At 36.8% G+C, this 26276-nt stretch overlaps 1 protein-coding gene and 1 long non-coding RNA gene across 8 annotated transcripts in view; one reads left to right on the top strand and one right to left on the bottom strand.

Annotated features, from left to right (window-relative positions):
* The window catches only part of LOC115849335 (uncharacterized), a 209005-nt gene extending 201600 nt beyond the window's left edge, over positions 1-7405 (bottom strand). For all 3 annotated transcript variants that reach the window (XR_009564590.2, XR_009564588.2, XR_009564589.2), the window contains exons 1-3: positions 7130-7405; positions 4915-4959; positions 4027-4095 (exon numbers count right to left, since the gene is read on the bottom strand). This is a non-coding gene — a long non-coding RNA (uncharacterized lncRNA). The remainder of the gene's footprint in view (positions 1-4026; positions 4096-4914; positions 4960-7129) is intronic.
* Positions 7406-7651: 246 nt separating this feature from the next.
* The window catches only part of ITPRID2 (ITPR interacting domain containing 2), a 40220-nt gene continuing 21595 nt past the window's right edge, over positions 7652-26276 (top strand). For 4 of the 5 annotated variants that reach the window (XM_070045942.1, XM_030850422.3, XM_030850431.3 and 1 more), the window contains exons 1-9: positions 7654-8131; positions 8486-8531; positions 11490-11539; positions 12390-12446; positions 15082-15121; positions 15207-15305; positions 16540-16748; positions 17635-18335; positions 23996-24068. In XM_070045942.1, coding sequence (XP_069902043.1) covers positions 7921-8131; positions 8486-8531; positions 11490-11539; positions 12390-12446; positions 15082-15121; positions 15207-15305; positions 16540-16748; positions 17635-18335; positions 23996-24068 — 1486 coding nt within the window. In that variant the 5' untranslated portion in view covers positions 7654-7920. Of the gene's footprint in view, positions 8132-8485; positions 8532-11489; positions 11540-12389; positions 12447-15081; positions 15122-15206; positions 15306-16539; positions 16749-17634; positions 18336-23995; positions 24069-26276 lie in introns of all 5 variants that reach the window. The other variant, XM_030850457.3, reaches the window with a different exon arrangement.

Raw genomic sequence — 26276 nt, 5'->3', positions numbered from 1 at the left:
AGGAACATTGTTCCCTTTGAGAAAGTCCTCTGAGTGCAAGAATGTGGCTGGGCCAGGGATGTTACAGTCTTGGGCTTTTGCATCTAATAAAGAACAGAATGTTATCCTAGAAGGACTCAAACATAACCTGAATAACATACTTGTTTGCAGAGATTCTCACTGTCTCCAACCTCGAGTCCTCTCCAGAAATATGCATAGGTGGAGCTACAGATTTTGGGCCAGAAGTATCAACTTTACTTCTGTAATATTACATGCTAGTAAGAAACCTGAATACTCAAATCTTTGTTTTTACATTCTCTGAGTTTTTCAGAAGATTTGGTGAGATAAAAACAATTTTTCTACCTTTGCCTTTGTGTTTGCAGGACTGTTGAGTTATGGATTCTCATCCCTCAATAATTCTGTCACTAAGATGGCTGACCTTAGGCAGGCTTCTTAAAATTTCTGAGCTTAGTTCTCCTCCCTTGTGAAATGAGGGAGTCTTAGTAGGTAATTGCCTCCCTTGAATTCCCTCTGCCCATCAGCTGTAAGTGGAGAATCCCCTCAGTTTGATGACAGTAAGTGGTTGCTAATGTTTCTCTAACAGCGGACCTGGAGTATCTAAGACAGTCACACATCTTGGCTAAGAGCATGGGCTTTGCAGGGGAAAAGTCCTGGTTCTACTCTGCCCCTTACTAGTATGTGGCCTGGGGCAAGTATTAACCTCTCTGAAGCTCAGTTTCCCTTCTGTAAAGTGAAAGTAATATAAGCTCTTATAGAGTTGTACTAAATGAGACAGTATAAATCCAGGTATAAATACTGTGTCTGGAACAAAGCAAGTGCTCAATCAAAACTATCCGTTTTTAATATCATTACCCTGGATCCACTGAAATAATCGCTCTTCTAACAGCATTTCTCCAAGTTGAATATCAGCACTAGTGTAATTACAGTGTTTAAAGGTTTTAATTACAGTGTTTAAAGGTTTTGAGGTGCCAACTTGAGTTGACTTGTTTTAGAAAAAAATTGGAAAGACGTAGGCTCAGGGAAATTTTTAAAAATTAAGCAAAACAACCTGTGTGCTGACCTTTACCCTGTAGTTCTTTTATTTAATAACCGTCTGTTAGCAAACACCACTTTAAGCTGTTTGATTAGTCCTAATGTAATCCAGGCCAAATATGCTACCTAACAGCAATAATAAACTTTTTCGCCTCAAAGAAATTTTAATGGCATTTGCTTTACTTTTCTGTTTGTTTTGAAACAAGATTGTGAAGAAGTTCTTAGTTTGGGGTTCCCATCAATAGATGTTTAGTCCTTTTAACTTTTGATCATATGTAGATTATATTTCAATACAACTAAGTACAATAAAATCATTCTTAGATAGCAGAGATAAGCTTTGAAGGCTAAGTACTTATTTTATAATTTTAAAGCAATTGTTTACCCACAAAAGAAAAGGAAAAAAATTCCCCCAAATGTGGGAAACCGGAGTTCTTTGCTGTGCTCTTAACTACAGCAGGAAATACGTGTTTGTTTATTATGACCCTAGTGCTTCCATAGCCAGATTAACATTCAAACACAGAGTTTTTATTCCTCTTAACCAACAATTGTCACCCTGACTGTGGAAACTGATAATTTGCAGGGAGTTCGAGAAGAATACTTGTATAATTACATCCACTAGAGCCTGGCTTGTACCCACAACTTGGCGATAAATTCTTTGTGAACAGAGAACACTTCTAAGAGTAGGTCCCCCTACAGGGTGTATTAATTAACATGCGGTAATGTGCTGGGTCAACCTTTGTCAAACATGACTTTCAAGGACTATCAAATTTTATAGCAAAAGAGTTCAGAATTACCATTATATGTTAAGGAAGTCTCCTTGTTGATTCTAGGTTTTTCCTCATTCATGAGATGTGAGCCTCAACTGATTTGTAACCGGTTGTAAAAGAGTAATCACTTGTATTGCTGCTAGAAAGTTCTCTGCAGGATAAAAGGTGAGTAATATATTTTATAGATAGATAAATAAGACTCTACACTGATGCTTAAGTCCTGAATACCTGCATGTTAAAACCCCAAATTTATCAAGCCATTGTAGAGACATATTAATTCAATTTTAAAAGTTCTTAGGGGGCTTCCCTGGTGGCGCAGTGGTTGAGAGTCCGCCTGCCGATGCAGGGAACACGGGTTCGTGCCCCAGTCTGGGAGGATCCCACATGCCATGGAGCGGCTGGGCCCGTGAGCCATGGCCGCTGGGCCTGTGCGTCCGGAGTCTATGCCCCGCAACAGGAGAGGCCACAACAGTGAGAGGCCCGTGTACCGCAAAAAAAAAAAAAAAAAAAAAGTTCTTAGGAACTAGCTTATTATTTTCTGTCTCTATAGCTGTTATTTCCTTCAATATTTTATTATTGGATTAACTCTCATAGAACATCACTTATTTTAAAAGCAATTTTAAAGGATTGCTTACTGAATTTATACACAACTTTATTTTCTTAATACACAACTTTCTAAAAATTGCTTATAATCATTATTTGTTTGCCAAAATGATTTAATCAGAGGAAAGAGATTATTAAGTGGATACATCTTATAGCTTCTGAATTAAGGGAGACACAAAGGGGGATTTAAAACTGTCACTAAGTTCTAAGGGATCTACTGGCCCTGCCCACCAATACAGTGCTGGTGGAAATTGAGTGTCCTTGTTTTGACGGCCTACCTGCTCAATCTTGTACTTTTTGGTTAGTGATGGTAAGGAAAGTTCGTGGAGCTGAATGTAAAGAATAGTCAAAAATGGTTTAGCAGAATCCTGTCTGAATCTGGCAGAAACCCTGCTTTCTCCCCATTTTGTCCACCCTCAAACTTGCCAAGCCTTGTTCACTTTGGCTTTATTTTAAAAATGCATTTCTGGTGAGTGAGGAAAGGTTTTGTACTGTGTTTTCAATGACTCACCCAAAATAACTCCATTGAACTTGTAAACGGTCCTGTACTGAATGCAGATTGTGTTTGTTCTGAGATGGGCATGAAGGGGCTGCAGAATGGAGATTAGAGAGGGGAAATGTGGTGGGATAGGCCAGTGCAGTTTATATTTATTCAGGTTCAGGAACACATCAGAATTACTTTTTAAAAAGACATTGTGTGTGTGTGTGTGTGTGTGTGTGTGTGTGTGTGTGTGTGTGTGGTGTGTTTTAAAAAAACATTTATGAGGTCTGTACCCTTTAAAGCTTTTAAAGATACATCGTATTACATAGATACGTGGTTCATCTAGTTACCAACCTTTTTTCTGATCCTCATAAAATGTGGAAGGGGAGATTTACATGTAAGTATATAATGCCAAATATATGCATAATGAAATCATTTTTTTACAGTTCTAAATGCCTTCAAATAGGAAGAATCATATAGGCAACATAAGAGCTAGAAATTAATCTTAAATTAGGAAAAAAACGTGTATCAATAAATTGATCATATAAAAGTAGTGTTAAAACTCGAAAATGCAATAATGACTCCCTCTTGTTTTGTTGTGTACCGCAGAAAAACGTTTTATATCAAGTGGCATAGATTGAGCATCTGATATCAATAAATATACCTTTTCCAAAGCTTTTATGATTCAAAATATCAGAGACCTTTAAAAACAATATTTTAGGGCAGGACTGAAAAGAAAATGAAGAAAAGGACTGATCTAAACATGAGCATTAAAGCTTCACAGATGAATTAAAAACATTTTGGCTTTCCCATGTGTTACTATGTCCAGTTATAAGGATTTCAAAACCTCCTTTGAGTTGTTTCATGAATTTATGAAACAGACCAAATAAAGCTTATTCTGTTATATAATCTTGCTTCACCCATTGTTGATGAAGAATAGATGAGCCATTCTCACCTGTTGCTCAGAAACACCAGAGAATTGAGCCACTGAAAAGAAAACAAGCAGGCTAACAACGTTTTACCATGGAGAGGGTAAATTTAGCACTATGTGGCAAACTGAAGAAATTGTGATCTGGGAACGGTGAAATGAATGATAAACGACAAGTTTTAGCATGCACAAAATCAGAAAGTATATAAACTTACCCAGATTATGTAAATAATTTGCAAGGCAAAGTTCCAGTGGTATTAACACCTGCTTCTTCCGATGTGTACCTGGGAGAATGAAGGAAATCAAAATAGATGGTTTTGCTATGTTAATGCTTACTTATGAGGACAATGAACTAGTATAATAAGAGTTTTTGCTAATGTGGAAAAACCCAAAAGTATAGGTAATCGGTTTATAGACCTTAAATATTTAATTTTATTACTTTAAAATATACACAATAACCAGAAATATTTTAATGGTTAATAATGACAAAGAAATATATCAAAAAATCAGTCTAAGTCAGACTAACCACCTTTCCTCATAGTTCAATTACATGATTTGTAAATAAACCTTTGAAAGTTTTTGAAGAAACTTTCATTCATTAACATTTCCCTTTTATCCTCTTTTATCCTATTGTAAATCATCCCACTGGTATCCCTGGAAATCTTAACAGTTATGTTGAGGGGGCCCAAAACATTACATGTCGAAATGAATTTTAGAAATGCTGGGTTAAGCAAAGTTAAACAGTTTTATTTTAAAAAAATAAATCTTGAAAACTTCGCAAGTCTTTAACATTCACTGCGACTGGGATGGGCTTGGGGGAGGTGAAAATATGCAGAGTTTACCAAACTTACTTTATACAGAATTCTTTCCTCCAGGCAATTCTATTATTAAGACAAAAGGGATCTGGGAGGTGTAAGGTAAATAGAATGGCAGATTAAATAAAAAGTGTAGCATTTTATATTTCAATTTGTTAAACTGCAGCACTATACCACTCTCTGATCAGATTACTAATTACTAAGATTTTGATGCACAAAATAAAATTTTTAATTATGTGAAGACTAAAGAAACAATACCTTAACTAGAACCAAAATGCCTTCGCTTACCTAGTAGTAAATCTTGTTTTGTAATTTGGAGGCATGTGTTAAGGCCTAGAAAAGCAAAAAATAAGTAATTAATTAAACTGAGCATAATGTTTCACTTTTGATATATGCTTTTACCATTTAAAATTGCCTAATTTAACTAGTCTGTTTTCTGTCCTAGCCTGAATTTATGCCATTTAAAAAATTCAGCTGCATAAGCATGAAGACAGATGCCATTTACTATAAGAATAATCCCCCCATATAAAATTAACTGATTTTTGTCTGCTGCGATATAATAATGCCTAGAGCTATACTGAGCAACCACTTTATTTCATATAATCCTCACATCACCTTGGGAAGGTAGTTATCATGATTGCAACTTCACAGATGAGGAATGTGATATCCAGAGATATTAGCTGTCTTACCCTAGGCCATACAACTAGAAAGAGACAGAAACTGATTTCAAACTTCAGTCTGACACCAAAGACCCTACTGTTCCCACTACATCATGCTGGATGGGATTATCCACGTCTAACATAAATGTATTTCTTCCTCCACCTTGTAGGCTTTAGTAACTCAGACATTATTCTTTATGTAGAACTTCTGCAACGTTGATTGGCAGTAGGTCTACAATACAGTACTTGTTTAGAAAAAAAAATCCTTGCAGAAGCAAGCAAACAACTAGACTCTCCTCAGGTGTAGTATGGCATTCATTTCTGAATAAATTAAATACCTTGGGCAGTTTTCTAAAATCTCAAAGTTGAGAATACAATTAAAACCCCTTACTTTTCAAAATAGCTTACTGTTTCAAGGATTTCCTTCTTTATTAGTTCTGTATCCTCAACATTTTACATTAAAATTATCATGTAGAAGAAAACATATGATTGTGCTATTGGTGATTCAAGAATTGCTGTACTCTGTTCTAATGTTACCTGCTGGCAATTTTTCCCACTTTCTTTATCATTTGACTTGGTGGTTTGGTTTTTAAATATAAAATGTGGTTCATTATTCTCAAAAATTCTTTATTGTCTTAAAGTATTTAAACAACAAAACTATGTAAAAGGTAATAGGCCATAGAGAAACAACATAAAGCAAGTAAATATTTTATCCATTTGCCAGTCCATTCTGAAGAATGTAAAGCATAGAAAATTTACCTCAAGAGAACTCAATGTTCCTTGTGGGATTAGCACTGTACTAAAAGTGTAAGGTGTGCAAGAAGAATATAGAATAACGTTCTTTAGTCTCCATTTACAGTCTGCCTAGGAAATCAAACATACCCTCAGAAGCCAGTCATATTATTTACTGCACAGTTCAGTCCCAAAATAAATGAGACAGACATTCAGTTATATACCAGGGAATTGTGGAAAAGATGTGACCAGAGGTGGTGGAAAGATGTAGTCCAGGAAAAGTTCTGGATCAGCTGGATCTTGAAGATCATTAAGGTATTGGACAGAAAGAACAGGAATGAAATGAGAGGCTAGGATAGAGAGTTAGCAACAGCATGTGGAAATGATGGAACTGGGTAGGGTGGGGTCCATCAGGGCCCTGAATGAAACTGAAGACAGTATACTTTGTTCTGTGTGGCTTCTGACCAGCCCTTTCAGTGCCTTCTCTCCAGGTACCTCCCTCACTTGCTTTCCTGCTCACCTTTCCTACAGGCAGCTAGACACTGGCCTATTTTGAAGGACCATTAAACTGTTAGCTGCATTTTGCTATAGGACTCTTGAAGGCTGGAAAGCTTTTCAGATTCAAAGAAAAAATTTTTTAAGATTCAAAGAAAAAATAGTGAAATGGCAAGGCAATGAGATACCAGTATCCCTGTTCTAGCTCCCTCTCATATTTCACAGTATAAGGCCCAGAATGATATTATGATGGTTCTGGGAAGTTTGTCTGGATCTTGGATATGATGTTGAATAGGATTTTATAGTCTTTCTGCTAATAAGATTTTAAAAATAACAAAAGGGACTGCTCAAACTCATTTTTAAAATGTTCTAAACCTTTACATCATATGTATCTTGTAGCACCAAAATCCAAGCAAGTATTTCTACTTTTTCCCAGCTGTTCCTTGCTCTATTTTCCTTCACCTCTCTATGTCTAATTTCAATGTGGAATTTCCAAATTAAATCTTTCATACACAACACGACCACAATAAATAACTTTCTTAAGCGTGAAAGGAGCACTCCACGAAGCTTAGTCTTTTCCAGTTCTGATATTTTGACAAGAAATACCAATTACGCGCCTCTTTCTCCCATCTTTCTCCACCATTTCTTGGACAGAATTCTTTGGACTCCTCGAAGAATAACTTCCAGCGAGCCCAAGCAGACACTCAGTTTGGACGCAGTGAAGAAGGGCGTTGAGTGAAACTTGGCCTTTCCACATTCCTTCTGTTTTTGGGGTGAGAGGAGAAGTTAATAAGCAAAGATTACTAACCAACAAGGAACCAAATTTCGCCTGCTCCGCCGGCCGCGGCGGGGTACCGGGGATAGGGGACAGAGGGCGGGTGGCAGGGGACAGAGGCCGGGGGACAGGGGTCGGGCCTTCCCACTCTGCGCTCGCCGCGCCCCGCCCCGCGCGCCCCCGGCCGGAAGGGGGCGTGGAACGCCGCTGAGGGAGGGGCGCGCTGACGCGCGGCGGCCGGCCAGGCCCCTGGCGCGTCAGGCTGAGGCGGGAGGAGGGGCGGGGGCCGAGGGGAGGGCGGGGCGGGGCGGGGGCCGAGGGGAGGGCGGGGCGGGGAGCCGGGACTGGGGCCGTCCGGCGCTCGGCTCCCAGCCGCGCTCGCTCGAGCCGCTCGCGCTCCCGCGCCGCGCCCGGCCGGCTTCATGTGAAACGCTGGCCCTCCGCCCCCTCCCTCCCCTTCCTTCCCTCCCTTCCTCCCTCCCGTCCCCTCCTCCTCCTCCTCCTCCCCCCGCGCCTGCTCCAGCTCCCCGGGGCCCCCAGCCCGGCCGGGCGCTGACCGCAGGGGCTGGGGTCCCAGCCGCCGCCTTGTCTCTCACAGGCTCCGGTTGGGGTTGCGGAGCCCCCGGTGCAGCCATGGACCGGCCCCTGGTGGCGTCGGCGGAGGCGGAGGAGGAACTGGAGTGGCAAGTGGCGAGTCGCAGGAGGAAGGCCTGGGCCAAGTGCCGCGGCTCCTGGCAGGCGTCGGAGACGGAGGACCTGTCCACAGAAGCTACGACGCAGGACGAGGACGAGGACGACGAGGAAGACCTCTCTGGAGCGAAGCTGCCGGCGGCCGCGGGGAGAGGTCCGTGCGCCCCGCGGGGCAGCGGCGGGCGGGGAGCTCAGGGAAGTTCGGGCGGGCGGGGAAAAGTCTCGTGCGCTTTGGGCGACTGCTGTGAGTTCTGGAAGATCGTCCTGGGCTCGAGAGGCCGAGGGGAGAGGGGACACTTCCGACCTTTAAACGTGCGTGCTTGGTAAGGCGTCTCCAGCGTCGAGACACCCAGGTGCTATCATTTCCCTTCAGATGGTCTCTAAGCCGTGTTGCTTAGGCTGCATTCTGCCCCCAGTAGATTTTCCTACCTGGGGGTATCCAGGGTGACCCCACGGTAGGAGTCCTCCTGGGGTTGGTAACGAGCTGTCCCCTCGCTCTGCCCCGCAGGAAACGTGCCCAACGAGAAGATCGCGATATGGCTCAAGGACTGCCGGTGAGTCCTCGGTTGCGCCGCTCGCGTCCCGGGGAAAGATCAGCGCTGATGGGACGCCTGGGCGGAGTGACTCGGGCCGCCGTCCTTGCGGGTCCCTTGGACCTCGTAAGCCATAAACCGGAAAGTGAGCCGGCGGATAGCTTCCTCCTTTAAGCGATTAGAAATGGAAGTGCTGTGACCGCCGATTATTTGGTGACCATGTTGACTTCACAGTTATTAGGACTTCAGCTCCGGTGCGTGATGTTAGCATCAGAGATCAGAAACCTGAAACAGATAATCATGCCATGTTATTATGCTTGCCCTGTTTCTATTTGAAAGGATTGTCACATTTCACACAGTATTTTATTTTGCTTTTGTTTTGACATGTGTATATCTGGCAGAAGAGTCATTTCCCTTTCAAATGTGTTTTAGATGAATGTAATTTACTTAACTACACTAACCGGGCTTTAACTTTATGTTGGTGCCTTAATTCTGTTTGGAGAACTGTTAAAACTAGCTAACTACTTTGTTCTAGCTTACTTCTTGGACATGAATTTGTCAGATGGCCCTGGAATTCACAGAAGGGAAATAGAGCTTTGAAGACATTCAGGCTGCATAAATCTGTTTAATTACATGCTTTGGTAGCTGGTACAGAAATGTTTGATAAAGTACAGAGGAGATTAATCGTATCTTACTACAGTAAAATGTACTTATTTCATATTTTAATTATTTTTTTCCAACTTATTTGCTACTTATAAAATCTCACATGAAGAATGTTGGCTTTTTAACTTTTGTTAAGATGTTTGCTTCTGTACAATTTTTTGCCATCTCAATTTGGGCTTTTCTTAATCTTTTGTCCAAGTACCAGAGTTTGAGAAGTCTTTTCTGGTGGGGAGAGAGAAATGATTCTTATATATGCCAGTTTATTTTTCTTTCTTAAAGACATAAAATATTGGCCATTACTCTGTTGCTATCCTGTTTTGGAGAATTGCCTGGAGCCTTACTGAACACTCTTTATTATAGAGCTCTTTAACCTTTATTGAGGATGTCATAGACCCTTCTGAGATATGATGAAATATATGGACCTTTTCTCTAAAGATGCACAAAAAAATGTTTAAGAGCAAGAGAAGAATCATGTTATGTTTATTTTATGGTGTACGGGAGTTAAGATTATATAAGAGTTATATCAAGTAGACAGTAAATAAGTGCATCTTTTAAGATAAATGCAGTGGGCAAATGTTAACATTCACCAAGACACAAGATCTCTGAAAATTCCAGGAGTTTTGTTGCTAATCTTGATTTATGTAGGCAGATTCTATAGTCTGTTGCGGATTTCCTACATAGGTTTCTTTCTTGTTCCCTACAGCTTCACCTATTCTGTACGAAAGGGACATTCATTTGTACTCTGGAGAGCTAGAACAAAGTCTTTTATTGTTAGCTTTATTATCACAGATTTGACTGCTAGGATATATGCAAGTTTTTTTTTTTTTTCTATAACAATTTAGGCTCCTTCCCAGAGTCAGGCATCTGTCTACTTTGTATATTATGTACAGATGATCTGAAGACAGCATCCGCCCCCAACCCCCCGATAAGTTCTCAAATATTCTTTGTTTTCTTATTGCTTTCCATATCCTGAATAAAGATACCATGTTGTTTTTCCTTAAAGGGAGTCTTTATTTTGGTAATTTTTTTTTTTTTTTTTGTGGCTAAGCTGAAACAAATTGCTTGAATAAGTAGCATCTAAGAAGGGATAGAGTTTTTGATAAGATTTTTAAGAGGGCAATTATAAGAGTGAGAGACTTGTTTTTGAAGGAGAATGCCAGTTATATTCTGCTCATTTGCCATTTTCTGTTGGTGCCCAGGCCAGTTGAGACATTTACAGAAGGAGTAATGCAATGTTTTGTCCTACGAAAGTAACCGCCAGGGAAGAGGAATGACTTTTTTGAGGGCATAAAGTATAGTTTTATTAAAATATATGCAAAAACTTAAAGGTTTTATTATCTTTATGGTCATGGCTTATTCTTTTTCATTTCAAAAGCACTTTTAAAGAACTGCCATTGCTTGTATATTTGTTTTAACATTTAACATTTAAGTGGCATTTCAGTAATATTTCTTTGAAACTGATATTTTTATGATTGATCCCATTTCTGATGTGAATTTATAACAGGTATAAATTGTTGCTGACGAAAGGCTTATAACACAAAGTAGAACTTTCATAATGAAACAACCTGTTTCTTTCTTAACTTAGTTTTGAGAAAGAAATGAAAAACATTTTGCATTAAAAAGATTTCTAAGTTATCTGTGTTTGAACAACAAGAATGTGAAAGAATTTTAGTAATGGCTAGTTCTTAGGGTTGATTCTCAAGCCAACTTTTTAGTAATTTTCTTTTCAGAGTTAAATGAAGAATACATGTATTTTTTTTAGTTTAAAAGCCTAAAATTCCAAACTTCTCCATTGTATCAGAAAAGATAATAGTTGGGGTAAGGGAGGCATTGAGTGGTGCTCTAAAATGCTTGATGGGATTTGAGAAAACTGTTGAGCCTTATTTCTAACTATACTCTGACTTTTTAATTTTATTGAGATAAAGATTTGTTTTTTCTTAATTCTCTTTCCTGTTTCTAGGGAAGGGATTGAGGGGAGCAGACATTTTCTTAAGGCCTGTTGTCATTCTCTTTTCTTTTTCTGTTTTTGTAAAGAAAATGGCAATTCATATCATTTGTAATTGCCATTCTTGCTCTTAATTGCTGGCAGATCAGACGTGTGATTAGATCATTCCTGGTGATCTGACTTGATGATAGGTATTTGCTTAGTAGGATATTACTTATGTAATTCACTTGCATTCCATGTGCATTTGGGAGGAAAATTCAACTGTGATTAGAAGCTTGCTTAGCTATAACCCTTTAAAGTGTAAGGCTGTGCAGTGACAGCTTTCCAGACAGCTTTTCAAGACTAAGGTTTATATGTTTGTGTGGTTTCAGTACCCCTTTGGGAGCCTCACTGGATGAGCAAAGCAGTAGTACACTCAAGGGTAAGAGAAAGTTGCCTTTCTAAATCTGTTCTTTATGAGGGTCCTACTTTATATGTCCTCTGAGTGAAAGAGTGTGTGTGTGTATAAATTATAAAAGTGATGTTCATGTTTATAAAGTATGGTGTTTTAAGATAAAAGCCTAAAGGGAGAAACCTTGTCATGAACCATAAAACAGTGATGAGTTTAAACAAATTACCAAACCTTTCCACAATATGAAACTCGTTTCTTTTTATTGTCCAATTAGATATTATAAAGACTAATTAAATACATAAATATGATATGTAAACATAGGGAAAATATATGTTGAGTGAATCAGGTGAGCTTTAGTGTAGCATTTAGTGTAGCATTTCTTTGCTTACATTAACTGAGATTGCCACACCTGTGCAAGGCAAAATTCTGAAGTTCAAAGTACAACAAGAATGTGCAGGTAGTGGCAAGGCATATGAAAAACATTTATAGTATCAGGAAAATCTAGCTTGAGCTCCTGACTTAATATAAGGGGGTAAAAGGAATGATTGTGCTGGGATCTGGTTTCCCATGAAACTGTTGGGTAAGATACATTATCTAACTGAACATCTTAGAGGCTTATTAAGTATAAAGTAGCCTGTAGATTGGGGCTTCTAATAACTTTACCTGGCTGCAAATCATGGTTTCCTTTACGATAAAGTGAAAACTTATATTTCCTTCCTGAAATTATATAATCAGAATAACCTGTGAGTACATTCAGGTCTGAAATGCTTTACTGTGTCTTATATTTTGCTTGGTCAGTTTGTTTTAATTAAAACAGTGATTTTCTGTGGGGGTCAGAAAGAACAGAATACCAGCATGAATCTTCTAATGTTTCTTTCAGGTGTGCTTGTGAGAAATGGAGGAAGTTTTGAGGATGATTTGTCCTTGGGAGCTGAAGGTATGTTTGGAAGAACTGTACCTTCATATAGTTTTAAAATTAAAAAAAATAAAAGAGAGAGAGAGAAAGTCATGTGTTTTCATGTTTATGATCCTCAAAGCTAAATTTAAAGTTCTTGAAAGTGGCTCAGACACATTTTACAGAACCTTTTATGTGTTAATAATCTAGTAAGAGCCTATAGGAGACCTGTAGGAATGGCTCTGGAAAACCATTGTGCAATGTCCAAAGGTCTTCCTTGGACTCTGTAGCTTACAGGAACTATTTGGGGGCAAACAATTGTCATATAACTGAGGGAAGAATTGTCTCTCGAAAGGAAGGAAACTTAAATATTTATACGTGAGAAAACTAAAGTGAAGCTTATTTTAGTGTGAGGTAGCCTTATGTCAGACTTAACAGCTGCAGCTTGTCTTTCTCTTTGCATTCAAGTGTCTCCTGTCTTTCCCGCTTCCTCTTTTTCCAGATTTTTAGAAGACTAAAGGACAAAGACAAAATAGAGTTACGAGAAGTTAATTAGAAAGCATTATGCTGATGTCTGTTCAAGGCTGCGTTAGGATTTTAAGTGTATTGTGCAATGTTTAAATTTTCACAGATTATATAATCTTTTCCTGTGGATTCATAATAAAGCTTTCCACAACATAAAATTAAGAATTTTTTTATTGTTTTACTGGTATTTTAAAATTATTGGTAACTGTATAGCTGGGTTATTAATGTGTGCTTTTTTAAAAAAATTAATTAATTTATTTATTTTTGGCTGCGTTGGGTCTTCATTGCTGTGCGTGGGCTTTCTCTAGTTGCAGCGAGTGGGGGGCTACCCTTCGTTGCGGAGCGCGGGCTTCTCATCGCGGTGGCTTCTCTTGTTGCAGAGCACAGGCTCTAGGCGCGTCGGCTTCAGTAGTTGTGCACACGGGCTCAGTAGTTGTGGCTCACAGGCTTTAGAGCACAGTCTCCGTAGTTGTGGCACACAGGCTTAGTTGCTTCACGGCATGTGGAATCTTCCTGGACCAGGGCTCAAACCCGTGTCGCCTACAGTGGCAGGCAGATTCTTAACCACTGTGCCACCAGGGAAGTCCCAATGTGTGCTTTTTATTAAAAAAAAGAATTAAGGATTTTATTAAATCTTTTTGAATTGTAAGTTGATGAATAGTGAATTTATCCACTGAATTTAATATCCTTGGTCTTTTGCAGTTTGAAGTCAATCTGTATGATAAGAATACTTATTTAGAGCCTTCTAACATTGAAAACTCTAGAATGTGTATATGTTAGTTTTTTTATTTCTGTTAATATGCTTTTAAGGATTAAACTCTATAAAATAAACTCAAACTTACTGCTTCCCAATCAGGATAGTTGAACATACTGTTAACCCCTTATTAAAATTCATTTTATTGTTATTGTAAATAGCACTTTTGATATCTGCCTTAGTAGTTTCACAATATAGAATTCTTTTTAAAAACTTCATTTTTTTAGAGCAGTTTTGTTCACAGAAAAATTGAGGGGAAGGTACAGAGATTTCCAACATACTTTCTGCCCCACACGTGCACAGCCTCCCCCATTGTCAACATCCCTCACCAGAGTAGTACATTTGTTACAATTGATGAAACTAGGATAAGGCATCATAGTTACCCAAAGTCCATAGTGTATGCTAGGGTTTACTCTTGGTCTTATACATTCTATGGGTTTAGACAAATGTGTAATGACACGTATCCATCATTATGCTATCATATAGCGTATTTTCACTGCCCTAAAAATCCTCCGTGCTCTGCCTGTTTATCCATAGTGAATGATTTTATTGGAAGCCAGACCCAAAAAGGAAGTCTCAGAGAAGAGTGGAGCTATTATGTTGTTTTACTGAAAATTGTTTCAAGATTATTTTCATTCATTCATTATTTTCATTTCATTCATTCATCAACCTTTCTGGTTGATAAGAAATTGCCATGACTCTGCAGATCAGAAATGAAAAAAGAAAAAAGTCTGTTGTGCTGAAAAAGATGTTTTTAATTAATTTCATTCTTTATGTTTGTCTATAAAATTTAAATGCAGTAAATTTAACCCACTGTAAACTTAACAACATTTATTTGTTTAGAACTTGTAAGTCTAGGATAAACTTGAAAGGCAACTTTTAAAAGAAAACTTATGTGAAATGAGTAGGAATTTTCAAAGTAGGTGCATGAAAAATTGGTTGTAACTGGAGTGAATTATCAGCCTTAAAAAAACCACGTTAGGAATAGATATTGCCACACTTAAATAATGCTAAATCATGTTTTTGCTTTTGAGGTATTCTTTATTAACAGTTTTTAAATTTAGTAATTAGAAGTACATATACCACGTATCTTCTACTTATTTCAAACTGTTAAATTTAATTGGTTATTTATATATCTTTTTATATTAAACGTTCAGTGGAGGTAGTTTTACATTGCTAACAAACAAAACCTAAAACACCCTCCAAAAGCTGCTGAGTCTGTTCTTATCTATCTGTATATTACCTTTAATGGTGCAGATTTAATGAACCAGGACAAGAGTCTGGCATATTAGGCATTTAGCTATAATAATGTGGTTAATTTGCTTTCTTGTTGATTGTATCATAGTAGTTATTGTCCTACTAACAGTTGTGCTTTGCATATATTCTTTTTACCTTTAGCCAACCACCTCCATGAAACTGATGCTCAAATTGAAAACTGGTATGTAGCTGTTTGTTTTTTTCCTTTCTAAAAATGAAGAACAGTTATGGAAATAAAGTTTTATATAATCTAATTTTGTTTATAGCAATAATATCTTGGCCAAAGAGAGAAGACTACAGTTTCATCAGAAGGGGAGAAGTATGAATTCCACTGGATCCGGGAAAAGTAGTGGAACAGTCTCAAGGTAACTTATTCTGGATTTATACTGCAACTACATTGTGTTGTAGATGACCTACTCTTAACCCTTTTCAGCCTTGGATTTGGCTTGGTAGTATGAAGTCAAAAGGAATCCACAGTGTTTTGTGAGTCAACATAACTGAGAGAAGAGAAGCGTCTTCTTTTTTTTTTTTTAATTAAGATTAAATAAAAATTAACAGATATGTTAAAAATGCTGCTGGAATCCATTAATGAGTATTTTGAGTCCTATCAACAGCTTGAAAGAGGAAATCCATAGTGGAATAATTTCTACTTCCCAAATTCTCCATTCTGCTAGGGTCTTGAGTTACTCTGATATAAAAATCAGAATAAACCTTTATAATTTAAAGCTTGATATTTAAGTGTAGATTTATCTTCATATAAAACCAAAGATCTTTAAACTATATATTAAAATAAGCAAACACGTGTGCATAATGAACCAGTTTAAACTATTATCCAAATTATTGTTTTGGAATTTGAACATTTTCTCTGAAACAAATTGAAATTTCCTTCTGCTCAAGTTCTATTTCTAACATTCCTATTTTCCCTGGTGAGTCTCAGCTTGGATTATCACTGGTATGAGAGATAAGGGTTAATAAATGTTCAATTCACAATAGAATTAGAGCAAGAATTTACCTTTGTGTAACCCATACTCTCATTACTTTACTCCTCCTACTTCCTGAGTGCAAGTGGTTAGAGAGAAGTTGAAAGTAAGCTCCTCCTTCACTTTTCTGAGATCAGTTGTTACCTATATTGCCTCTTCTAGGACAGCCAAAGAGCAGAAAAACTCAAGCTCTGCAGAATGTCCCTTGGTACCAAAGTTGTACCAACTTCCTAGTGCATTTTCCCTTTTCATTTTTTCCTAATCTGTTTACTCCTTATTCTCCCTTATCTGTCCTCAGATTGTTTAGCTGCTTTACTGGAAATCTCTTTAAAATGACAAAAAAAATAAGGTGAGGAATCAGAGCTTCTTACTGAGGATGTTCTTAGGGCTTAGCTCTTTTTCCCAAAACTAACAGCTTGAGAGAATGGACCCTTTTTAAGGGTTATTTATTGCATTTGGTACCCAATGTATAAAGATGCTGAAATAAATAATGGATTAAACAGCAGAAGCTGTAGAAGACTTTTTCACAGGAAAGCAGGAATATGAATTCATTTATATTGTGATATGTACTATTATAAACTTACATCTTGCTGTTTCTTTTTTTTTTTTTTCTTTTTAGTGTTTCAGAATTGTTGGAACTTTATGAGGAAGATCCTGAAGAAATCCTTTATAATCTTGGATTTGGACGAGATGAACCAGATATTGCTTCTAAAATTCCTTCCAGATTTTTTAATTCATCATCATTTGCCAGAGGAATAGATATTAAAGTATTTTTGAGTGCGCAAATGCAGCGGATGGAAGTAGAAAATCCAAATTATGCTTTAACAAGTAAGGTTTTTAAATGTTAGCATATTATTTTTAAAAGTATGGCATCTACAGCAAGATGGTCTTGTTTTTAAAGCCTTATTAATTTCTAGAAATAGCAGTGGCAATTTAATTATTGAGGTTAACACAACAGCTGTTTTGCATATTATAAATTTTTATTATTCTATTTATAGAAGTTAATTTACCTATTCCCCCACCCCCCCACCCCATTCTCCACATACTTAAGTGTTACATCCGTAGAATGTAACTTGTAGACCCTTATACTTATCGCCAAATTGCTTTTGTTCCAAAAGGAAAGAAGTAGAGGAGGGGCCTTGTTACTATTAGTTGAAGTCAGTCAATTTCAGATGCTTTCATGTAAATCTACAATGGCAAGGCTAATTTGATGATTTTTCAAGTTAAATCTTGCTTATTTTTCTCTGCTGACCAGAAATCCCCAAAATGGGATCCCTAGGTGGTCCTTGGATTAGCTTTAAGAGATCTATAAATCCAACCTCCCTCCCATTAGGTATAAAATATATACTTACATATACTTCACATTTGGAAGAGTTCAAGACCTAAAAACAGGGTCACAACTATAGATCAATAGCTAGTCCTTTCTGTTTTATTCAGTGTTGTCATTATGCTTTGTCCTTCCTTTTGATTTTTTAAAATGTAAATTCTAGTGCTTAAGAGTGAAAAATCTTTCTCCCTCTCCACAGTAAATGTAGAGAAGTTTTAAGTGATAGATAGGAAAAAAATCTGGTTTCATAATCTTTGTGATTTAAGTAGTTCAGTTATTGAAATTCTGAACAGTAGTGATGGTTTAAGTAATATATGTGTGTGTATATGTGTGTATATACACATATAAATATAAATATATATAATTATTGTTTTTTTCCTTTTATAGGCCGTTTTCGTCAAATTGAAGTGCTTACTACTGTGGCCAATGCATTTTCTTCTTTATATTCCCAAGTCTCTGGGACTCCCCTGCAGAGAATTGGGAGTCTGTCCTCGGTGACCTCTAACAAGGAGACAGACTCGCCTCCACCTTTAACCCGAAGTAACACTGCAAATCGTTTAATGAAAACACTATCAAAACTAAATTTATGTGTTGATAAAACAGAGAAAGGAGAAGGTAGTACCCTTTCCCCAGCAGTTGACAAAGGAAAGACTCTAAATCTTTCAGTGATGGAAGAAATTGGCAATAAAAGTGATCAAAAGTCTCAAAAAATTGTGAAGAAGAAAGATTCATCTTCTATGTTGGCTACAGTTAAAGAAGAAGTATCAGGTAGTTCAGCAGCTGTTATGGAGAATGCTGACATTGATAGACTTTCTGATGAAGCAAACAGTAATTTTAACCAAGAAGCTGAAAGTGGACAAAGTAAAGAAACTCAAAGTCATGAGAATAAACTAGGTGAGGAAGCTGGTATTATAAAAACTCATTTAGATAGCGATTTCAACATGTCCAGCCACAGTGAGCTGGAAAATAGCAGGGAGCTGAAAAATGTCCCTTTGTCCACACCTGAAAAAGAGCCATGTGCACCGTTGACGATCCCATCCATAAGAAGTATAATGGCACAGCAGAAGGACTCCTTTGAAATGGAAGAGGTAGGTAAAAAATTACTGAGAACTGTTTTAAACAGTGAGTTAGGGAAAAAAGTGCCAAAAAATGTTTTTAAAATGAAAGGTGGTGAATAGATTTATACTAGAAAAAAGTCATCCTGATTTTGACTTTCCAGGTTTTTTGTTTTATGTTTCACAAACCAAGAAGTCCCAGGACTATGTGATGTCAAGATAATGGCCCCTCTAGATCTTCTGTAATCCATTGCTCATACTTGAACTTTAACCCCTTTTCTCTCTCAATTTAAGATTTTGATTCTCTGAGAAAGCCCTGAGAGAATATATCCAAACTCAGATCAATATTGCATAATAGTTAAAAATACAGGCTTTGAAATCAAACAGGTTTGAGTTCTGTTTGGGCCACTGAATTGCTGTGTGCCTTTGGGCAAGCTTTTCTTAATGTATCTCAGTGGAAGGTTAGGTGTGAAGAAGGCTTTGAGGGTAGGTCTGGGAACATGAACGTGAAGACATTTCCTGAAGGGGAGGATAGGGAATCTTGAGGAAGAAGGTTTGAAAGGCCACTGAAAGGATTTCTGCAACCCCAGAAGACCAGCGTTTGGCTACTTTTTTTTTTAACCTAGTGATATTCTTACTATTTTACATAAATTTCAAATTGGACAAGGTAAAAATATTTGTTTTGATGAGGTTCACCTAAAACTGCTTTTGAATAGTCAGAGGATAACTTATGCATTGGAGCTGTATACCTTGGGGCAGGAAACTGAACATTATCAAGCACCTACCTTGTGGCAGTCACTGTACTAGGCCCTTGAAGTACTTTTCTCTCTTCAGTGTGTGAGGCCAGCAGTGCTGGTCTTATTTTACATATGAGGAAACAGGCACATATGTACTGCTAACAATTTGTGGCTATAAATTATACAATGTGCAATTTTTCTTTTTAAAATTTATTACAGAATAGTTTTAGTAATAGCTCACAGCTGTTTTAGAATCACTTGCCATTGTTTTAGGGAACTAGGAAACAGGATAATTGATTCTGCCCATAAAATGTCCTCTTAGGTGAGTGTGTCTCTCTCACATCAGTTAAGATTTTTCATTTATTGCAAAATTTCAATTGCTGATACACCTTTTTTTGTGGTCTTTGAATGCACCTCTTAATACTTTAATTCTGACTAAAAAGTGAAATAAAAAGGGAGCAAGAGCAGCCCTTTGAAATATTTTACATTTTTTGTAAGCTTCTTTATTTCTCATTATAATGAGTTCAGAAAATGACAACTTTAATTAGAACCGTTTTGTTCCATTTCACTGTTCGATTCTTTTTTTGGCTTTGTTTTGGTCTAAACTTGTCCTAGCATTCATAATTGAAGTGTAACCTCTTGCCTTCCTTTAGGGCCCCTCTTCTGACAATTGGATAGAGTGCAGATACTTGTTAGATACTTGCAGACCTGATTTGGTGACTCAGATGAGGAGACACTCGTATTTTGCTTTTTAATTTCTAGAATTCCTGAATTCTAAGCCAGAGTTGTGTTTTTGTTTTTTAAATTACTGATGCCATACACGAAAGTTCTTTACAACATTTATAAAGTGCTAGACAGATGTACTTTGGCAGCAAGTGAACATTTAATAATAGGCTGGTGTTTTGGTTTTTTTTTTTCTTTTTTTTTTTTTTGCTCCCTCTGCTGGCAAAAGCAGTTAGTGAAGAAAGTAACAACATTGAAGTGAATATTTTTTTGAACTACAAAATTATAGGCATTGGTGGCTTAAGGATAATGGAAGATTTTTGTTTTCAAAAAAATATATGGTCAACCATAGCTACATTGTAAATAACAGGGAATTTTAAGGATAATCCTTATTTTTCAGACATATTTCAAACATGGATAAAAACCTCCTAGAATTGTGTTTTTAATCCCTTTGGGAACTTTAAAGAAAGCTTGTAGAACAATGGATAAAGAAAGGAAATAATGTGTTTCTTTAATTTCCTCTTCTCCCAAGCTTGTTGAATCATACTGACAAATGAAGAGAACAATCTTATTAAAGCAGACTTTTAGATCCCATTCAAAGTAGGTCATTACTATTTTTCTTTTGCACTCCTTTCCCTTGAGGTTTGATTCCTATTGGGAACTTTCTTCATTTTGTAAAAATAGCAAATAAATATAAGCTAGAGCACGCACACGCTGTCAGTAAGCCAGTTTTTAAACAGATTAACTGAATGCCCACTGCTTTGGGTGACTAGGTAGGAGAAAATGTTGCAGATGCGGCTCTGCGCATGAAGCTGCCTAGTCCCTCTGAAGCAGAAGGTAAGATCTGACAGTCACCAGGAGCAGAGAGAACTATTTAAATGTAGAAAGAGTTAAATAGATGACAAGACTGACCTAGGCCTTGGAGAGTGAAAGTGACTATCTCTTATGATAAGCAAAAAAGGCCAGACACTATTTTCAATTAAAAGTCAGTTTGCCATATAAAAAATATCTTGCAGACTGTTTTGGTGTATCTAAAAGTTGTAAAACCCCACTCTTGAGTTTTCTGATTCTTAGTGACTTGCTTGGATAATTCTTGTGTTCTTCTTGAAATGATTTATTTTGAATAAATACATCATGGTAACTCTCTAGAGCCATAAATTAGTAGCATGAATGATTCACAGTTAAAGCAGAATGATTTTACTCAGTAAACAATTGTTCATCTTTTAGGCGTAAAGGAAAATTTTCTCATGCTTAAACGCTAGAGGAAGGAGAACTTTTATCTGTGTGTTTCTGTAGATAGGTTGTCCTGTGTCTCTTACTCTATAAATAAACATTTAAATAAAGATATTATTGGCAGCATATACAATTTTTTAAGCTACTGAAGTTTTAGTAAATGTTTCTAATCCTGTCTTCACACTGATTGTTGATTTAACTAATATACCTTATTACTTAGTTTTAGCCATTAAGTTTCAGGATTCTTTTTATTCTATTTACTGGCCTGACTTAAAGTAATCCCAAATCAGTCAAATACCTGACAGGTAGTTAAGTTGTTCTGTTGGCCTTTCAGAATGAGACGTGAATTTGAGTCTTTGTACAAACCTGCTCCTTTTGAGTACACCGTAAAGCTTACTATGGTCCGGCTGGTTGATAGGGTCAGACATAGGACAAGAACTCACGTCATCCCATGCCCCTTTTTGGAAAAATAATGCTTTCCTTTGAATTTTTTTGAGGTATCATTAAAAATTAGACAGAATTGTAATTTTTGAAGTTCCAGTTTTGGATTTCTGCTGTATAGGTCTCTTTAAACCTTAGAGGAAGGGTGATTTGAGTTAGAACATTCTACGGTGTTACTGCTCTATAAAACATAGTACAATAGTATTGTGCCTAGAAGATATGTCTTAGTCAAGATAAATGTGACAGATGTTGAAAAATCAAACTAGGTATCTGCGTGGTAGCAGGACATTGATTCAAAAAGATACAATCTTTGTTTGATTAAAATATTTTTAAAATGTAGTAACTCAAATGTGTGAATTATTCTAAAGCTGTTGTCCTACAGCTTTAAATCCCAAAACACTGAGACCAAGTGATTTTATCATTTTGGTTTACTGGGTTGTTTTGGGTTTTTTTTTTTGTAATTTTTATTATGAAAAGTTTCAAACTTACCCAGCGTTTAGAGAAAATAGTATAATGAACACCCATTATCCGTCACTCAATTCGGTTATCAATATTTAGCTATAGTTAATTTAATAAAAGACCAACTTGTAGCAAATGACCGGAATTCCACTGAGGATTTGAAACCATGGAATAGGAAAAATCCTGCCACATAAATCTAAGTTCTGTGTTTGCATTATAATTTTCTGTGGTGCACCCCATCTTGAATTTGACGGCTTTCCTCTGCACAACTGTAGTCAATAATGAAACCTAATAAGCTATGAAATTCAACCATTAACACTAGCAAGTCTATTTCTGTCTTCAGCAAGTGATTGATGATTTTGCTGAGTAAGTGGGAGGAAGGATCCTAACTTTAGTAACTTTATTAGTAAAATATGATCCTGTCAGCTCATTTTTAAGGGTCCTGTTCTTCTTTTCTTTCAGTTAATTATGGAGTTTGTAGTAGAGGGAGACAGGGAGTGTTTTTTGTTTTTTTATTGTCCATGGAGTAGCAGCATCTTGAAGGATAATATACTGAGGATACATATTCATTAAAGTCATGTTACCTTGTGACTAATTTTATAAATCTAAAGAATAGAATATGTGATAATTCTGCATTTAAAAATGAGAGATCATAATCTTTTGCTTAAGCTGAGATTCCTAGAATAAAATTAAAGAGACATTTAGATTTCTGTTATACTTTTTTTGGTCTGTTTGATATTTGGTTTACAGAAAACTCTTTGAAGTAGGCTAGTCCTGAATAGAGGCTAATAATAGACCTCCTGTTGACTACAAAGAGAAAATGCATTTTGTTTCTTTGCACACAAAACAATAGTTTTCCTCTTGAACTTATGTCTGCTGCTTTGAAGAATATGATTTTTCAATAAAAACAAAGATAGTAGAAACCATTTTATATATGATTTATAGGTGATGGTTTTAAATGACCAGTACGCGTTCAGTTTTCAAAAGATACATAAACTTGGATTCATGTTCAACTATGTAGAACAAAGATATCACAAATCAGAGCAATTTCTAAATTGGGTAATATCTTTAACCTTTGAAGTTTTTTCTCATGTTGGCTATTCCACTTTTACTCCTATGGAATCTTTCTTACTCTAGAATGGAGTCATAGCTCAAAACTGCGAGGGTTCAATCTAAAACCTGTTTGCTATTTGCTCTCCAGCTTGTTCAAGGCTGAAAGCCCAAATGTTTGGCTAGTTTGCCCACTTTACTAGGATGTTATTTATTATTTTAAGTACTAATCATTATAGGGTAAAGAGTGGGGCGTTAGTAGCATACCCCCGCAAATATTTACTCTTAGTATAGGGTTAGTTATGTTAGGATAGATAGAGTATTTGGGGAGTGAGTGTGATGAGTAAAGAATCTGGAAATTCCTAAATTATGTAGTTGTTTAGGTAGGAAAAAAAAGACAGCATAAAAGGACAACTTCTGTGGGTTTGGTATCTTTTTGAGCATAATTTTCAGGGAGGATTTATGGCTAAGATCTTTCAACATTTTAGTCCTATAATGAAACCTGCTTTTCTACCTACAACTCCCAAGTTATGTCTTAAAAGAACATTTGTGTCAGGACAAAGCAGTCTTCCACATGAGTGGTTTTTGATACCTGAAAATTTGTGGACTTTTATAAGATTTTGCAGTGGGAGCATGATTGCCATTTTTCAAGATACAAGACTTGTAATTGCTTCAAGTGTGTGCCAGTGTGCTGCAGTGAGTGTATCAGTATTTCTCCTGGGATTGACCTTACACTTTGAAGTTTAACATTTAGAGAAGAACTTTTAATTTTGGATCTGTTTTTCATTTAATGGTAACTTTTTAATGAAGTAGTTTACACATGTAGTTATTTTTCGTTGCTAGCTATAAGCTTGCAATCTTGTTGTTAACTGAAAAATAGATCGTAAAATTGAGATGTGGGACATTATAGCGATTTTGAGATAGGATGCACTTTTTAAATATATAAAGCATTGGTACCTTCTTAGGTTGGTTGTTTAGTAAATGACTATTAAGAGGTGTTCTTCTTTGCCATAGATTCTTAAGTTTTAACTACTTAAAACTCTTCTTTAGGTTCAAAGTACAGAGGGAGAAGCTCCTCATGTTCCAACCACTTACCAGCTAGGTCTTAACAAGTCAAAAAGAGGTAAGTAAACCAGTACTTAGTAGTTCCCGAGCACATTACCAAAGCATCTTTGGGGGATTTGGAAAAGGTATTTTTTTTTAATCTATCAGTGTTTGTAGTACCTGTAAGTGTAAAAAGAAGATTAGGAACACAGCTGTGCCTGCTTCCTTATGGTTTGGTTATAGAATTTTTTTTATCTTCCTGAAGACTTTTGTGCTCATAAAGTAATTTTAGTTTGCTTATCTTGTAATGACCTCCTTACACAATTCTGTGTATTCTAAATATTTTTTCAGTTCTACACAAGGGCTAGATGGGAAGTGATAGAGCAACAGAGTCAGGCCTACTTTTTACATGGTTGGGATTGAAATGTACACTTGTATTATCCACCTCTGGGTTTTTATTATTTAAATGCGACTCCTAGGTGTAATAAATGAATGTGCCTCTGGCAGAAAACACCAGTCAGTCTCTCAGCAGTAGGTAAAGCTAGTTAAATTCAAACTGTAAATCAAAGGTCAGTGGCTCAGACATTGTTCTTCTCTTGAATTATTATTGACCAAAGAACCTTTGAATCCATTTCTTTCACTTTTAACTTACAACAGAAAAACATGTCTGATCATCTTTAAAGTCACAAAGCTTTTGAGATTTAGAGAAAAGGAGAGAGGAAGTTAAAATGACCACTGAAGGTAGGAATGTTTATTTTTAAAACTTTACACATGCTGAACCACCCTTTTTTTTTAAGCAAAGATTCATATGTATGTTCCTAGAATAGGAAATTACATGTTTGTTCTCTTCTGATCTCTGAAGTGACTTCATATGAGACAATTTGCATATAATTTTTCTTTTATTGCAGTATGATACTGAGAAACAAGAGCTCCACTCTCACTAGGTCATCACAGTTCTGGTCAGACACAAAATGAACTTTCCTGCTTAATTTTCTTCCCTTTGTGAGTCCATAAATTTATGTATGTGTTCCTGAGCCATAGGCAGAGTTCACAGCCATCCAGGAATCTTTGCTTTAGATAGGTAGACAAGGGATGCATTGGAAAAAGCAGCTTGCCCTGTGTAAAAAAGAGGATAAAAACAGCATAATTACTTTAAGATCTTTGAAGAGTAAGCTTCCTGTGGTGGGAAAGATGGAATGTGGTTTTTATTCACATCTGGGTTTCTTCCTCTTATCTATGTAGGAGCACTTATTTCTGGTGGCATAAGTAAAAATGGTAACATTTTTTTTGAATCACATCTTTATAAAGTAACAGTAAAATGGTTTTGTGCGCGTGTGCATGAGAGAGAGGGAGTGAGAACAGTACAGTGTTTTAGTCATTTTTTGAAAGTAGCCTATCGAATTTTGATAATGTGATATGCAAATATCTTAAATTAATCATAGTGGCAGACTTAGAATCACTGGTATAATATATTCATTTCACAAAGTTAGTAAAAATGCATACAGTGCATGTATAAAAATACTTCACACTTTAGTAATAGAACTTTTGAAGTTACAGTGATCTTAATCTCAAATCCAGTCCTGGGATTTACATACTGAAGAAGAGAGGTTTAGTGACTCAACTCATGTCACAAGCTAACATTCAGTAGGTATATTAAGAGCAGTCCAACATTTTTCTAATTACTGAAGACATTCAATATTCTCTTTAGTCTAGCAGAGTATATGGGTGTCCTGTTTACGTTTCTCTGCAATACTGGATAAATAGAATTTCCACATCTGTTTTGTTCTCACTTTAATGTTTGCTCTAACTTCCTAGTTTTTAATTAGAAATAATGTCTTATCTCTTCAGTTAGGACAGAGGTCTATTTCTTTTTAATTGTACCTTTTTCTTTGGTGAACTGTGTTTTTTGTGAAACTGAAACATCTGACTAAAGAACCTCAGTTGTGATTTATCGTTTACAAAACAGTTTCACTTATGTTCTACTTAGTTTCTGAAGTAACCCTGTGAGGTAGAATGATTATCCCACTTTTTTGGAGGAGAGAAGTTATTGCTTATGATGATAAAGCCGAAACTTGAACCCAGGCTTCCTTGTTCTTTTCCACTGCCTCACACCTGCTCTGAAGCCTGAGCAGTCTATCCTCGACCTGATGTGTGTGAATTCAGGCAGGACTAACCGTGGAGAGGTGCACTCGGCACAGGCTGTAGTATGCTACGGATAAAACAGATCTTAGCAGAGAGAACCTGAACGGAGCTGGTCAGGGCTTCCTGGGCTCTTTTGCAACTGCCC

Source organism: Globicephala melas, chromosome 7, assembly GCF_963455315.2.
Source record: "Globicephala melas chromosome 7, mGloMel1.2, whole genome shotgun sequence".
NCBI classification, from domain to species: domain Eukaryota; kingdom Metazoa; phylum Chordata; class Mammalia; order Artiodactyla; family Delphinidae; genus Globicephala; species Globicephala melas.
The sequence above is the reverse complement of the archived record's forward strand: the minus strand, read 5'-3'. Positions and strand labels throughout refer to the sequence as shown.